The sequence below is a fragment of the Bufo gargarizans genome, chromosome 8 (assembly GCF_014858855.1).
Source record: "Bufo gargarizans isolate SCDJY-AF-19 chromosome 8, ASM1485885v1, whole genome shotgun sequence".
In the NCBI taxonomy this organism is placed as follows: Eukaryota; Metazoa; Chordata; class Amphibia; order Anura; family Bufonidae; genus Bufo; species Bufo gargarizans.
In genome coordinates, this window is record NC_058087.1 from 8,565,102 (window position 1) to 8,580,419 (window position 15,318).

The 15,318-nt window shown below is 48.6% G+C and overlaps 1 protein-coding gene across 1 annotated transcript in view; it reads right to left on the reverse strand.

Moving 5' to 3' along the window:
- The window catches only part of LRP1B (LDL receptor related protein 1B), a 1,294,122-nt gene that overhangs the window by 216,597 nt on the left and 1,062,207 nt on the right, over positions 1 to 15,318 (reverse strand). The window contains 1 exon segment of the mRNA XM_044303104.1: positions 2,719 to 2,841. Coding sequence (XP_044159039.1) covers positions 2,719 to 2,841 — 123 coding nt within the window.

Below are 15,318 nucleotides of genomic sequence, written 5' to 3' on the forward strand. Positions count from 1 at the left end.
ACATCTATTCTGTATATCACATATATGATATAATTTAAAAACTCTATGGGAAGAACAGGGTTCCACTTCTCCCCCGATTTCACTCCTGAAAGGATGAGACCATGCACTCATCTTTCTCTACTATTCCCATAAAACTACAATGAAGATAGCTACATGGATGCAAGGGAATAATTATCATCATCAAATCCTTTCTAAAGTGCAACACAAGGGTCAGGAGACCACCATTCTGCTGATATATGGGACACCCAGAGATGGACACACTCTACTCCATTAGTACTTACTCATCTCTGCTCCCATGCTACTTGCCACTTCTCTCTGACATGGCAATATACATGTAAGCAGCCACCATATATAGGTAAATCTATGCTAAGATGGTTGGGGCCACACAGAATGGCATTCTGGGGGCTAGGTTGCGCACCTAGGCCATGCGTAAAGCAGTGCTTGTAATGCACAGTGTATGATCACAGCCTTAGAGGGGGGATTACATCAATTTAATGTATATTAAATCATGCATATTTGGCTTAGACCTTCTGGGAAACTACTAATGTTAGGTGCCCAAATAACTCAGCCAGACAGATGCATAATAAGCACTGTACTGTCCAAAGTACATTGGGTGTGCAAACTTCAGGTATTGGGGGAGCAAAACTCCAGGTATCCAGGCCAGCAGGGTTAGTGGCACCTTAGTAGCAGAAGTGAGCCATCATGCTGAATCTGCCAGGTCACACACTCCTGTGTTTGTCCCTGATAATAACACAGAGCTGTACACTACGTGCAGAATTATTAGGCAAATGAGTATTTTGACCACATCATCCTCTTTATGCATGTTGTCTTACTCCAAGCTGTATAGGCTCGAAAGCCTACTACCAATTAAGCATATTAGGTGATGTGCATCTCTGTAATGAGAAGGGGTGTGGTCTAATGACATCAACACCCTATATCAGGTGTGCATAATTATTAGGCAACTTCCTTTCCTTTGGCAAAATGGGTCAAAAGAAGGACTTGACAGGCTCAGAAAAGTCAAAAATAGTGAGATATCTTGCAGAGGGATGCAGCACTCTTAAAATTGCAAAGCTTCTGAAGCGTGATCATCGATCAATCAAGTGTTTCATTCAAAATAGTCAACAGGGTCGCAAGAAGCGTGTGGAAAAACCAAGGCGCAAAATAACTGCCCATGAACTGAGAAAAGTCAAGCGTGCAGCTGCCAAGATGCCACTTGCCACCAGTTTGGCCATATTTCAGAGCTGCAACATCACTGGAGTGCCCAAAAGCACAAGGTGTGCAATACTCAGAGACATGGCCAAGGTAAGAAAGGCTGAAAGACGACCACCACTGAACAAGACACACAAGCTGAAACGTCAAGACTGGGCCAAGAAATATCTCAAGACTGATTTTCCAAAGGTTTTATGGACTGATGAAATGAGAGTGAGTCTTGATGGGCCAGATGGCTGGATTGGTAAAGGGCAGAGAGCTCCAGTCCGACTCAGACGCCAGCAAGGTGGAGGTGGAGTACTGGTTTGGGCTGGTATCATCAAAGATGAGCTTGTGGGGCCTTTTTGGGTTGAGGATGGAGTCAAGCTCAACTCCCAGTCCTACTGCCAGTTTCTGGAAGACACCTTCTTCAAGCAGTGGTACAGGAAGAAGTCTGCAAGGTAAGAAAAACATGATTTTCATGCAGGACAATGCTCCATCACACGCGTCCAAGTACTCCACAACGTGGCTGGCAAGAAAGGGTATAAAAGAAGAAAATCTAATGACATGGCCTCCTTGTTCACCTGATCTGAACCCCATTGAGAACCTGTGGTCCATCATCAAATGTGAGATTTACAAGGAGGGAAAACAGTACACCTCTCTGAACAGTGTCTGGGAGGCTGTGGTTGCTGCTGCACGCAATGTTGATGGTGAACAGATCAAAACACTGACAGAATCCATGGATGGCAGGCTTTTGGGTGTCCTTGCAAAGAAAGGTGGCTATATTGGTCACTGATTTGTTTTTGTTTTGTTTTTGAATGTCAGAAATGTATATTTGTGAATGTTGAGATGTTATATTGGTTTCACTGGTAAAAATAAATAATTGAAATGGGTATATATTTGTTTTTTGTTAAGTTGCCTAATAATTATGTACAGTAATAGTCACCTGCACACACAGATATCCCCCTAAAATAGCTAAAACTAAAAACAAACTAAAAACTACTTCCAAAAATATTCAGCTTTGATATTAATGAGTTTTTTGGGTTCATTGAGAACATGGTTGTTGTTCAATAATAAAATGAATCCTCAAATATACAACTTGCCTAATAATTCTGCACTCCCTGTATTCATAATTCTGCTCCTTGCTAATGCTCAGTCCAAAAGCTTGATTGGCAGACACAACGGCTTAGCCGAGCACCTACAGTAGAACACATTGGGATCGGGAACATACTGGACAGTAGCTACAGGGAATGGGGAGGTAGCAGTCTCACCGTGGCTCTGTGTCTCAGAAAAGAACCCTCTTTTCTGAGAAGATCTGACACATGGTCGTTGAGGGCCCTGCTTTAGGTTGAGGAGATAGAATTGTATTACATTCCAGTGCTAGCATTCCTTAATAACCTGTGCATGTCCCATCTCAGAGTACAGAACAGACTTTCTAATCCCCACGTTTGAATCTCCAACATGAACTGAGAAGGGAATTTCTTTTATCACCTCTTCGTATTTTATCTGGATTGCAGTAAAATGACTTACCACATTCCAAAGATTCATCAGAACCGTCTCCGCAGTCGTCATCATGGTCACAGAGGAACTGCTTAGGGATGCAGATTTTGTTCTTGCACATAAAAGCATTTTCATCACAGGTAGTAACAGGAGCTGGAAATATATGAAGAAAATAAAAATAAAGCAAGGCTGCAAATCACATTAATCGCTCCTACAGTCACAGTCTTGACTAAGCGGGTTACAGGGCCGGTATATCGTACAGTGCAGGTCAGCTCCTGGGGGGAGGTGATCAGAACAGAGATGACTACCACACATACAGAACTAGGTCTGTCTAACCAGATTTATGGTCAGGGCTAGGACAACGTCGGCGCACGCAGAGACACCTGCCCTGAACATAGTGGCTGAATTGTGCCGGGAGCCACGGCGCGGGTACACCAGTGAAAAAAGGGGGCATACCTGAAGGGAGTTTAGAGAAAAAGGGCGGGAGGGAGGGGCGTGAGGCTCGGGCGCCTGGCTGAGCGGCAGGTAGTTGAATAAATAGCCAGACGCCCCTCCCACAAATGCAGGCTGTTAACAGCCTTATTATTTATGGTCAGGGCTAGGACAACGTCGGCGCACGCAGAGACACCTGCCCTGAACATAGTGGCTGAATTGTGCCGGGAGCCACGGCGCGGGTACACCAGTGAAAAAAGGGGGCAAAAAACATCAGTTAGGTACAACACTTTTGCAAACTACAAAGCCAGTGATCGAAAGGCACGAGATATCTCTACTCGAGGATTGTGTATATACCTAGTGAAGCAGGAGGGCCGCCACCGCCCCATGGCCCGGATGACATGAGCTGGCACCTGATGCCGAGAAGCAGCGGAGACTGCCCCTAGCGACATGAGTGGCCCGAATTTACCTTGGGGTCCTAGCCTAGACCCTGGGCGAGGGCACGGATGAAAGATATTAACTGAGGGTGCTGAGAAGCTTGCCTGCGTGTGGCAGGAGCGGGCTATCTGGTGATGAACCTTGGATGCGGGCTAGCAGTTGATGCAGCACCTGAACTGGGCACCAATCATTCAGCGTGGGATGGAATTTACCTCAGAAGGGGGTCCCGTCTGAATGGTTTTGGTGGAAGGTAGCAGGGGAGTGTAATGGCCCTGGCCCCATAACAGATGCTGCTTCAGAGGATGGTTATGGCGATTTGAACCCGCCAGAACCTCACCGGGCCGGGGGAATCCATGAAAGGTGAGATACATGGCCACTTTCAAAATCAGGTTAGTGAAGGGCCCAAAAGGATTACCATCCAATGACGAAAAAAAGATCCCTGAACAATTTACCGGACACGGTTGCCTATGGCTCACGGACCCCTTCCCCTCCTTTTGAATACCCCGAAGGGTGGCTTTAGAAAACGAAAACAGAACCTGGGCGATCCGGGAACGCTGACCGCCTGGGCGATCCGGGAACGCTGACCACCTGGCCGATCCAGGGACGCTGACCACCTGGGCGATCCAGGGACGCTGACCACCTGGGCGATCCAGAGACGCTGACCACCTGGGCGATCCGGGAACGCTGACCACCTGGGCGATCCAGGGACGCTGACCACCTGGGCGATCCAGGGACGCTGACCACCTGGGCGATCCAGGGATGCTGACAACTTGGCCGATCCAGGGACACTGACAACCTGGGCGATCCAGGGACGCTGACCACCTGGGCGATCCAGGGACGCTGACAACCTGGACGATCCAGAGACACTGACATTTAAACGAAGACAGAACCTGGGCGATCCAGGGACGCTGACCACCTGGGCGATCCAGGGACGCTGACAACCTGGACGATCCAGAGACACTGACATTTAAACGAAGACAGAACCTGGGCGATCCAGGGACGCTGACCACCTGGGCGATCCAGGGACGCTGACAACCTGGGCGATCCAGGGACGCTGACAACCTGGGCGATCCAGGGACGCTGACAACCTGGGCGATCCAGGGACACTGACATTTAAATGAAGACAGAACCTGGGCGATCCAGGGACGCTGACCACCTGGGCTATCCAGGGACGCTGACAACCTGGGCGATCCAGGGACGCTGACAACCTGGGCGATCCAGGGACGCTGACCACCTGGGCGATCCAGGGACACTGACAACCTGGGCGATCCAGGGACGCTGACAACCTGGACGATCCAGAGACACTGACATTTAAACGAAGACAGAACCTGGGCGATCCAGGGACGCTGACAACCTGGACGATCCAGAGACACTGACATTTAAACGAAGACAGAACCTGGGCGATCCAGGGACGCTGACCACCTGGGCGATCCAGGGACGCTGACAACCTGGACGATCCAGAGACACTGACATTTAAACGAAGACAGAACCTGGGCGATCCAGGGACGCTGACCACCTGGGCGATCCAGGGACGCTGACAACCTGGGCGATCCAGGGACGCTGACAACCTGGGCGATCCAGGGACGCTGACAACCTGGGCGATCCAGGGACACTGACATTTAAACGAAGACAGAACCTGGGCGATCCAGGGACGCTGACCACCTGGGCTATCCAGGGACGCTGACAACCTGGGCGATCCAGGGACGCTGACAACCTGGGCGATCCAGGGACACTGACAACCTGGGCGATCCAGGGACACTGACAACCTGGGCGATCCAGGGACACTGACAACCTGGGCGATCCAGGGACACTGACATTTAAACGAAGACAGAACCTGGGCGATCCAGGGATGCTAACCACCTGGGCAACCCAGGGACGCTGACCACCCGGGCGATCCAGGGACCCTGACAACCTGGGCGATCCAGGGACCCTGACAACCCGGGCGATCCAGGGACCCTGACAACCCGGGCGATCCAGGGACGCTGACAACCCGGGCGATCCAGGGACACCGACCACCTGGGCGATCCAGGGACCCTGACAACCCGGGCGATCCAGGGACCCTGACAACCTGGGCGATCCAGGGACACTGACAACCTGGGCGATCCAGGGACACTGACAACCTGGGCGATCCAGGAACACTGACAACCTGGGCGATCCAGGGACACTGACAACCTGGGCGATCCAGGGACACTGACAACCTGGGCGATCCAGGGACACTGACAACCTGGGAGATCCAGGGACACTGACATTTAAACGAAGACAGAACCTGGGCGATCCAGGGATGCTAACCACCTGGGCAACCCAGGGACGCTGACCACCTGGGCGATCCAGGGACACTGACAACCTGGGCGATCCAGGGACACTGACAACCTGGGCGATCCAGGGACACTGACAACCTGGGCGATCCAGGGACACTGACATTTAACCGAAGACAGAACCTGGGCGATCCAGGGATGCTAACCACCTGGGCAACCCAGGGACGCTGACCACCTGGGCGATCCAGGGACCCTGACAACCTGGGCGATCCAGGGACCCTGACAACCTGGGCGAACCAGGGACCCTGACAACCCGGGCGATCCATGGACCCTGACAACCTGGGCGAACCAGGGACCCTGACAACCCGGGCGATCCAGGGACGCTGACAACCTGGGCGATCCAGGGACACTGACAACCTGGGCGATCCAGGGACACTGACAACCTGGGCGATCCAGGGACACTGACATTTAAACGAAGACAGAACCTGGGCGATCCAGGGATGCTAACCACCTGGGCAACCCAGGGACGCTGACCACCTGGGCGATCCAGGGACTCTGACAACCTGGGCGATCCAGGGACCCTGACAACCTGGGCGAACCAGGGACCCTGACAACCCGGGCGATCCATGGACCCTGACAACCTGGGCGATCCAGGGACACTGACAACCTGGGCGATCCAGGGACACTGACAACCTGGGCGATCCAGGGACACTGACAACCTGGGCGATCCAGGGACACTGACAACCTTGGCGATCCAGGGACACTGACAACCTGGGCGATCCAGGGACACTGACATTTAAACGAAGACAGAACCTGGGCGATCCAGGGATGCTAACCACCTGGGCGATCCAGGGACGCTGACCACCTGGGCGATCCAGGGACCCTGACAACCTGGGCGATCCAGGGACGCTGACAACCTGGGCGATCCAGGGACGCTGACAACCTGGGCGATCCAGGGACCCTGACAACCTGGGCGATCCAGGGACCCTGACAACCTGGGTGACCCAGGGGCGCTGACCACCTGGGCGATCCAGAGAAGCTGACAACCTGGGCGATCCAGGGACCCTGACAACCTGGGCGATCCAGGGACCCCGACAACCTGAGCGATCCAGGGCCACTGATAACCTGAGCGATCCAGGGAACCTGACAACCCGGGCGAACCAGGGACCCCGACAACCTGGGTGATCCAGGAACATTGACAACCTGGGCGATCCGGGAGGCACTGAGATCCCGGGGGGGCCAGGGGACCCCGGCCATACGTAAAGACCAGGAGACAGAAGCAGATTTGAACCAGAAAACGATAAACCACTGATTTCTGAGACCGTAAAGTGAAAACACGTAAATCGCTAATTCTGGTATTGTGATGCAAGGCAGATAAACTTAAAATTAAACGTACAGAGCCCCAACTAATTTGGCATGGGACCCAAAAACTGCGCCCCCCCCCCTGACAGCGGGAGGGCAACCTGCATCCCAAAACCAGAATTAATAGATATGCCAAGATAGCATGGTTATAAGTGAAATCAACCTATGACACCCTTTTTTTTTTTTTTTTTACAATAGGCTCTCATGCCGAGCCGGCATGTGACCGGCAGTTCCCTGACTAGAATGCCGCTCCCCCAACCCCGCCGCCCGCACTCGTGCGAGCGCAACATGCTGGGGGGAGCGGCAATCAAGCGTGCACCAGCCGGGGGCAGGGAACCAGGTCGGGTGCGAGACGCAGCTAGCACGGAGCCAGCTGAGCCCCGATCACCCGGCAGGCTGGCGTGCTGCGATCCGGATGTCGGCGGAGCGTGAGGCCAATAAAGGTGAGTAAAATGCCCATCGGACCAACAACCTACCTGGTAGGACGCGAATGGATTTGGAAGCACGGCTCCAAAACCCCAAATGCTAAAGTTGGAGCTAATGAAAGGAAAATGACCCTGAGTAGAACCGAAGTTTGCCGCCCTGCCTTGCTAATCAACTATAAACTGACTTACCAGAGAGCGCCTCGGAATTGCCTGGCCGAAAACGTAGAGAACGTACAACTAAAAGCCAATCTAAAGGGAAGAACAACACAACGTCAGGATTAAAAGAATATATACGAACCCCCTGAAGAACCGGGAGACACAGACAACCTGGGCGAACCAGGGACGAAGAAAACCTGGGCGATCCAGGGACAGAGACAACCTGGGCGATCCAGGGACATTGACAACCTGGGCGATCCAGGGACATTGACAACCTGGGCGATCCAGGGACATTGACAACCTGGGCGATCCAGGGACATTGACAACCTGGGCGATCCAGGGACATTGACAACCTGGGCGATCCAGGGACATTGACAACCTGGGCGATCCAGGGACATTGACAACCTGGGCGATCCAGGGACATTGACAACCTGGGCGATCCAGGGACATTGACAACCTGGGCGATCCAGGGACATTGACAACCTGGGCGATCCAGGGACATTGACAACCTGGGCGATCCAGGGACATAGACAACCGAGACAGACGCACAATGCGACTGAAACAAAACCGCTGACTCGAAACAGTAAAGTGAAAACTTGCCCTCAACTAGACCGCAAATTCTGGCATTATGATGCTGTAGGGTTTGAAAACTGTTAAATATGCAAGAATATTTATATGTATTTATATATTTATATATATTTTTTTTTTTTTTATATTTAAACTCCCCCTCTCTTCTTCTTTTTTTTTTTTTTTTAAATAGCCAGCCTGCATCGCTGCTCTGAAAACGGGCACACGCATGGTGTGTTAAACCCGCCGGTAACCTGCTGGAGGGGTTTAGGGAGCATGAATGAAGCAATGCCCCCCCCTGAACGCAGGAGTACCCCTGCACCATAACACCGGAATTTGACAACCCTTGCTGTGCTGGAAGCACTGCTTCAACAATCTCAAATATAGCCTCGGCCTGACTCTACCACTGGCCCTTTAAATGCTTCATGACCCTTATCCGATAACTCTGAAGGATTTAAATGCAGCCTTATGGAAAAAAACAGATGACATACGGTGATACCACGGCATACTCATCACCGCTACATCTAGCTGGGTTAGGCACTCTCCAGAACCATCTACCTCCCCTGTACTCCCATCATATGCTTTCTCCCCTGGTAATCTGGTGTGGTAGCAGAGTGGCCCCCCTCCGGACCTGACTCCTGGACACCGATGAGACGGAAGAGCACAAGCTAGGACACCGCTCCCCCGACCCAGCCGCCTGTAACTGCGTGGGCGGAACGTACTGGGGGAGAGCGGCATCCCGACCGCGCCACCCCCGGAGCCAGATACCAGGCCGGACGTGGAGTAAAGCTGGAGCGGGGACGCTGTACCCCGATCACCTGACAGGCTGGCCGCGAAGCTGACGTCGGCGGCACGTGACCACGGTAACCCGGAAGTGACGACACTGAAGGAGGGAGCGTGAAGCCGTAGTGATGCGTGAGGCTCGGGCGCCTGGCTGAGCGGCAGGTAGGGGAATAAATAGCCAGACGCCCCTCCCACAAATGCAGGCTGTTAACAGCCTTATTATAAGTAGATAGATAGATAAATAGATAGATAGATAGATAGTATATACTGTATATAATATAGATAGATAGATAGATAGATAGCAAAGCCCAAAAAAATGGAAAACCACGGGAAACAATCACCCCAGACCAAATCCACAAAGATTGCAGAGCTGGAGGAAGCCAGCAGCATGGGGGAAATAGGAACCCTGCTCAGCACACTCTGTAGCAAACTAATGTAACCCTAAAAACAACCTGCTATGTCCGATGAAAATGGCGCTCATTACAAGGTCTATCGCCTCACATCCCTTATTATCATCAGCTGGAATATCCAAGGGCTGAATGCTTCAGCTTTTGGATCCAAACCTAACGATCCAGATTTCAAAGAAAGACTAAAAAACATTAATATCCAAATCCTCTTGGAGACATGAACCCGGGCAGAGGATGAATCCCTAGCACCCATGGGCTACAAGGAATTTTCCATCTCTGCCCAGAAAAGCAATAGTGATGAGCGGCAGGGGTCATATTTGAATTTGTGATATTTTGCAAATATTTTGTAGAATATTTGTAGCATATTCACGAATTCGAATATTCTTTATATTCTACATATTTTTTTTTACTTGAAAATCGGCAAGGTAATAACTGCATAATATGCTAATATTACGCGATCAATAAAGGCGTCGGTCAAAAACTAATATATAGCACTATATTAAATATAGTGCTATATATTTTTTTATTAGAATATTCGTCATTTTTCCCATCTGAACACATGACTCCTCCCTGCTTAAGTTACTTGTGGGCCAATGACTCATTGGCCCACAAGCAAAAAGCAGGGAGGAATCATGTGTTCAGATGGAAAAATGACGAATATTCACTATGACGAATATATAGCACTATTAGCGAATTCTCGAAGTTGCGATATTCGAGACAAAAATCAGCTTTTAGAATATTCTCGCTCAACACTAAAAAGCAAGACCACCAAACTGGGCCACCATTCAGGAGGCATATTAATATGGTACAAGGTGGAGATTAAAGAGCGGGAGACAACCATATCTGGATAAAAATAAGCAACAATAAGTGACCTCAATGCCAGAACTGGCACAGAGGACTATTTGACCTCTGATGGAATCACATATATCCTTGGGGGCGAGACCTACTACCTGGACTCTGTACAGACAATAAGAAACAGCTATGACAGAGTTCTTAACAAGAGCGGAAACGTACTGCTGAACCTTTGCCGGAGCTTGGGACTGTACATAATGAACTGGCGTATCAGGGGTGACTCTCTAGGACGGTTCACACTAAACTCCCATGTGGGCAGCAGTGTGGTGGACTATGCCATCACAGACATAGACCCAGCAGACATAAACACATTCATAGTCACTCCTGAGACACACCTGTCAGACCACAACTAGATCATGCTGCACATGAGATCCACCGACAAGCCAGACACAGCAGCCCCATCAGTCTGGTCTCTACAATCTGCCACCATCTTTAAAATGGGACAACTAGTCTGCCACTGAATACACCAACGCGGCCAACCGACCTTAAATTGAACAAGAGAAAAAAGAGGCACCTTTCTCACAAACCTCAGCAGCTCGAGGAATTCCTCCAGGACAACTCATTCTGGGAGACCTGGCACTATATGGGCACAAAGCCCAAGAAAAACTCCCTACACATTCAAAATAGTAGCATCTGGCTCAGCTACTTCAGGGACCTCAAAAACATCCCTAAAAAATACCAAACCCGGAACAGCAACAGATAACAATAAAACTGAGGGACATGGAGGAGGCCATCAAGAACTTACAGAACCCTCTGGACTAACCCTAACCCCAATCACCATGCAAGAGATACAGGAAAGAATCACCCAGCTGAAAGGCAAAAAGACCAGTGGTACTGACGGCATCCTGCCAGAGATGATTAAATACAGCAGCCCCCCAGACATTCAAACTGCACTGCCAAAATTATTCACCCTCGTCTTCAGTGCGGTACACTTCCCCCAAGACTGAAACCAAGGCCTCATAACACCTATGTACAAGAATGGGGACCAATATGATCTAGCCAATTACAGAGGGATCTGCATCAGCAGCACTATGGGGAAACCGATCAACAACATCATCAATAAAAGAATACTCAGCTTCCTCATACAGCACGAGGTCCTCTGCAAAAGCCAAGCCAGGTTCAAGCCAAACCACCGCACCACTGACCATATCTACACCCTGCACAGCCTCATCAAGACACAAGACACAATACCAAACGTTGCAAAATATTTGCCTGTTTTGTGGAGTTTAAGAAGGCGTTTGACTCAGTGTGGCACTCTGGCCTGTTTCTGAAACTCTTGGAGTGCGGAATAGGAGGGAGAACGTATGATGTCATCAAGAGCTCATACACCAGGAACCAATGCAGCGTGAAGGTGAACAGGAAGAGAACGGCTTATTTCCAGTAGGTCTGAGGGGTCAGAGCCCAGCACTCTTTAATATCTACATCAATGAACTGAACTGCCTGCAGCTCTGGAGGCCTCCTCAGCATCAGACCTCCCCTTCATGAACGCAAGGTGAAGTTCCTGCTGTATGTCAATGACCTCCTGCTTCTGTCCCCAACAGAGAGAGGTTCCCCTAAACAGCCTGGCAATACTGGAAAAATTCAGCACCACATGTGCACTACCCATCAATCCTAAGAAGACCAAAATCATGGTGTTCCAGAGGAAGGGCCAGAGTAAAGCCCCCTTTCCTTCCTTCACATTAAATGGCTCCACACTGGAGAAGACCAACAGCTACGCCTACCTGGGGCTGGAGCTTAACTAATCAGGGAGCTTCAAAGCAGCAATAAAAAGGAAAAGCCTGCAGATCTTTCTATGCCATCAGAAGGCAACTGTACCACCTCAGACCACCAGTGAGTGACTGGCTAAAAATATTGGATGGTGTCATCGTCCCAATTCTGCTCTATGGCAGGGAGGTGTGGGGCCCGGCCACCTTCCCAAACCATTTAATGTTGGATTCCAGCCCAACAGAGACCTTCCATCTAGAGTTCTGCAAATACCTCCTCCAAGTCCATCACAGCACCTCCAACATGGCATGGCGGGCAGAGCTGGGCAGGTATCCACTATGGCTCACCATGCAGAAGAGGGCAATATGATTCTGGGCACACATACAGGGCAGCAGCCCCTGCTCTTACTAACACCAAGCCTGGCCGAGCCACAGGGCTCAGAGCAAACCCTGCGCTCTCCAACCAAGTGCCAGCTGCCTGTTCAGCCAAAACCCCCAACATGCCCTGAACAAAGCACAAATAAAGGGGGTCATAGCTGCACAGAGCGATACATAGAGGAATGGAGAAGCAAAATAAACAACTCCCAGAAACTCACCGTATACCAATCACTGCAAAGGGACTACATCATGGCTCCCTAACTGGAGAGTATACCCCACCCCAAACACAGACAGACCTTTGAGCCTGTACAGACTGAGCGCCCACAGCCTACAGATGGAGACAGGGCAGCACAGGCAGACATACAAGCCTTGGGAGAGCAGACTGTGCCAGCACAGTGTGCAGGGGGCCTTGGAGGATAAGGCCCACTTCCTGCTACACTGCAGCAAATACTCACCTGTGAGGGCTACCAGAGACCCTCCGCTCACATCCCAGATTTCACCTCCATAGATGAGCGGAGGAAACTCTACATTCTACTGGGGAAAGAGGAGTCAGCTGTGGAGATCGCTGCCCAATATGTCTCCACCTGCCACTAACTGAGAGGAATATGAGACACCATGGACTATTATACAACTATACTGCCCCTTTAACCCAACATCCACACCCTTTAATTCCTACACCAAACCCCCCTCCACAATACCTATTAATTTTCTTGCTTTGGCAATGCTAAATGTTTTACTTGGACATGCCAATGCTTTTTTCAATTTTAATTTTATAATATTAGATAGATAGATAGATAGATAGAATGAGATAGATAGATAGATAGATAGATAGATAGAATGAGATAGATAGATAGAATTAGATAGATAGACAATATATAGACAAAGATAAATAGACATGTAATAGATAGATAGATAGATAGATAGATAGATAGATAGATAGATAGACTCTCTAGCTATCACTATGTGTTTTCTACATATTTGGTTATTATGTCTTCCAGTTTCATCCTAAACCTCAGAAATGTAGGTGTATATTTTGCACTTTATACACCCATGGTCTATATCTGGTCCTGCAGCTCAGCTCTCTCATACTCATAATGTGTTGCTAGTGCAGGAAAACGGTGTATTATATCCAATAACTTGAACCAATCCCGAAACCTGTAGTTTGTATTTTAATAAGCTGTTATTGATGCACTTCAGTGCTGGCGGGGCCCGTGTCACCCTCTGTTTGGATTGATGACGGATCTCATTGTTTATGGTGAGCTTATTCTTCTTCTCTAGAAAGAAATCCAACGTTTATTTCATTTGGAGGAACCTTTGGACCCACAGTGACCCTCGTATGAACGAAACCTTCCAGTTTATGGATGTTATTTAGAATTGCTTGACTGCTGGCGACACATTTGCCCAGTTTACATTTTCTATTATGGCAGGAAACAATGACTTCCTTTCACCTACAGAAAACCTCCTATGGGAGACCTGGAGATTAGAGCTGGAGATAAGCGTTTCTTACAGAACACAATCCAGTCTCAGTGAAGTATAGGTTGAAATGAAATAAAATGAATGGTAACCTTGTCGGTGGGATGTCTGCTCTTTTGCCTTGTTGAGTCACTAGGAATCTATATTATTTTTCAAAGAAACAAGAATTTAGACTTTTGTCAGCGGGATCGTTTCTTTCTCTAACTCGTACAATCTCTGAGAAGGATTTTTTTTTTTCTTTAGGACTTTGTAAGTAAAGTGGAACAGGACTCTTACTGGGACATCACTTCTCCAGGAGACCTTTGCAATGGTGTCTATAAAGTTTTGCCATTTTTATTTTTATTTTTTTATCATCTTCTTAAAGTTGCTCTAGTCGGGAGAAATGTATCAAGTCCTTGAGTTATGTCTGAAGTGTGTCAAACTGGGCTCATGCTGGTAGATAGCACAGTTTAATGGAAGAAGATAGAGATCCACTCCAGGAAAGCGAGACAGTGATTTTACTATTTGATTCATGCTCGGGATAACCGTAACATTGAAAGGGGTACAGCATTTAGATGTATGGATGGGTAGTAAAGAGAGGAACATGGGTTCAGGTTTAGAGTCTTTTGATAAGAAAAATCTGTCTATCTATCTATTTCTATAGCTATCTCTCAATCTATACATGTATCTCACATCTATCTATCTATCTATCTATCTATCTATCTTTCCATCTATCTCTCTTAAATCTTAGAAGTATTTCTCAGGAGAGGATTTTTACAAGAAAGTTATTTTGGAGGTGACAGACTCTCTTTAACGGAAGAATTTGGGGTTAATATTTTTTCTTGTTTGTTTTTAATGATATCAATATGGCAGATGGATATTGTCTGTAACCAGGATTTCAAATTGTCTGTAAATCACTGAGTAGATTACATTCCTGGTCAGTAACGCTAACAAAAAAAATAGAATTAGACTTCCATTATTACTACTGAGGCTGAAAGACCTTGTGAAGGTTTTCATGATTGTGAGGGTCGTCATTCTACAGTCCACAATAGGGATTCTGAGTTATGGGTGTGTAAGGGGATAAACACCCATTATCCGTCCTGAGTAAAAGTTGGTTGGGTGGTTCCTGGAGAGTCATTGAAGAAGCAGTGAGCTGATCTTGGGGAATCATTGCCGCCTTAGTGTGGTGGGCTTGGAAATTCTTACAGAAAACTGATTTTTTTAGAATGTGTTGCTGTTTTTCTTTTTTCATTTTGAAAGTATTATGCCATTGAAGATCAATAATAAAACACTATCCTTCTGTAGAACTCACCACAAATTGTACAACTTATTATATAGATTGGTAGTCCATTATTACTTTACAGCTGTGTAAGGGAAGACATTACCTGCTGGGTAATCCTCATGATAGTATTAAGTGCTG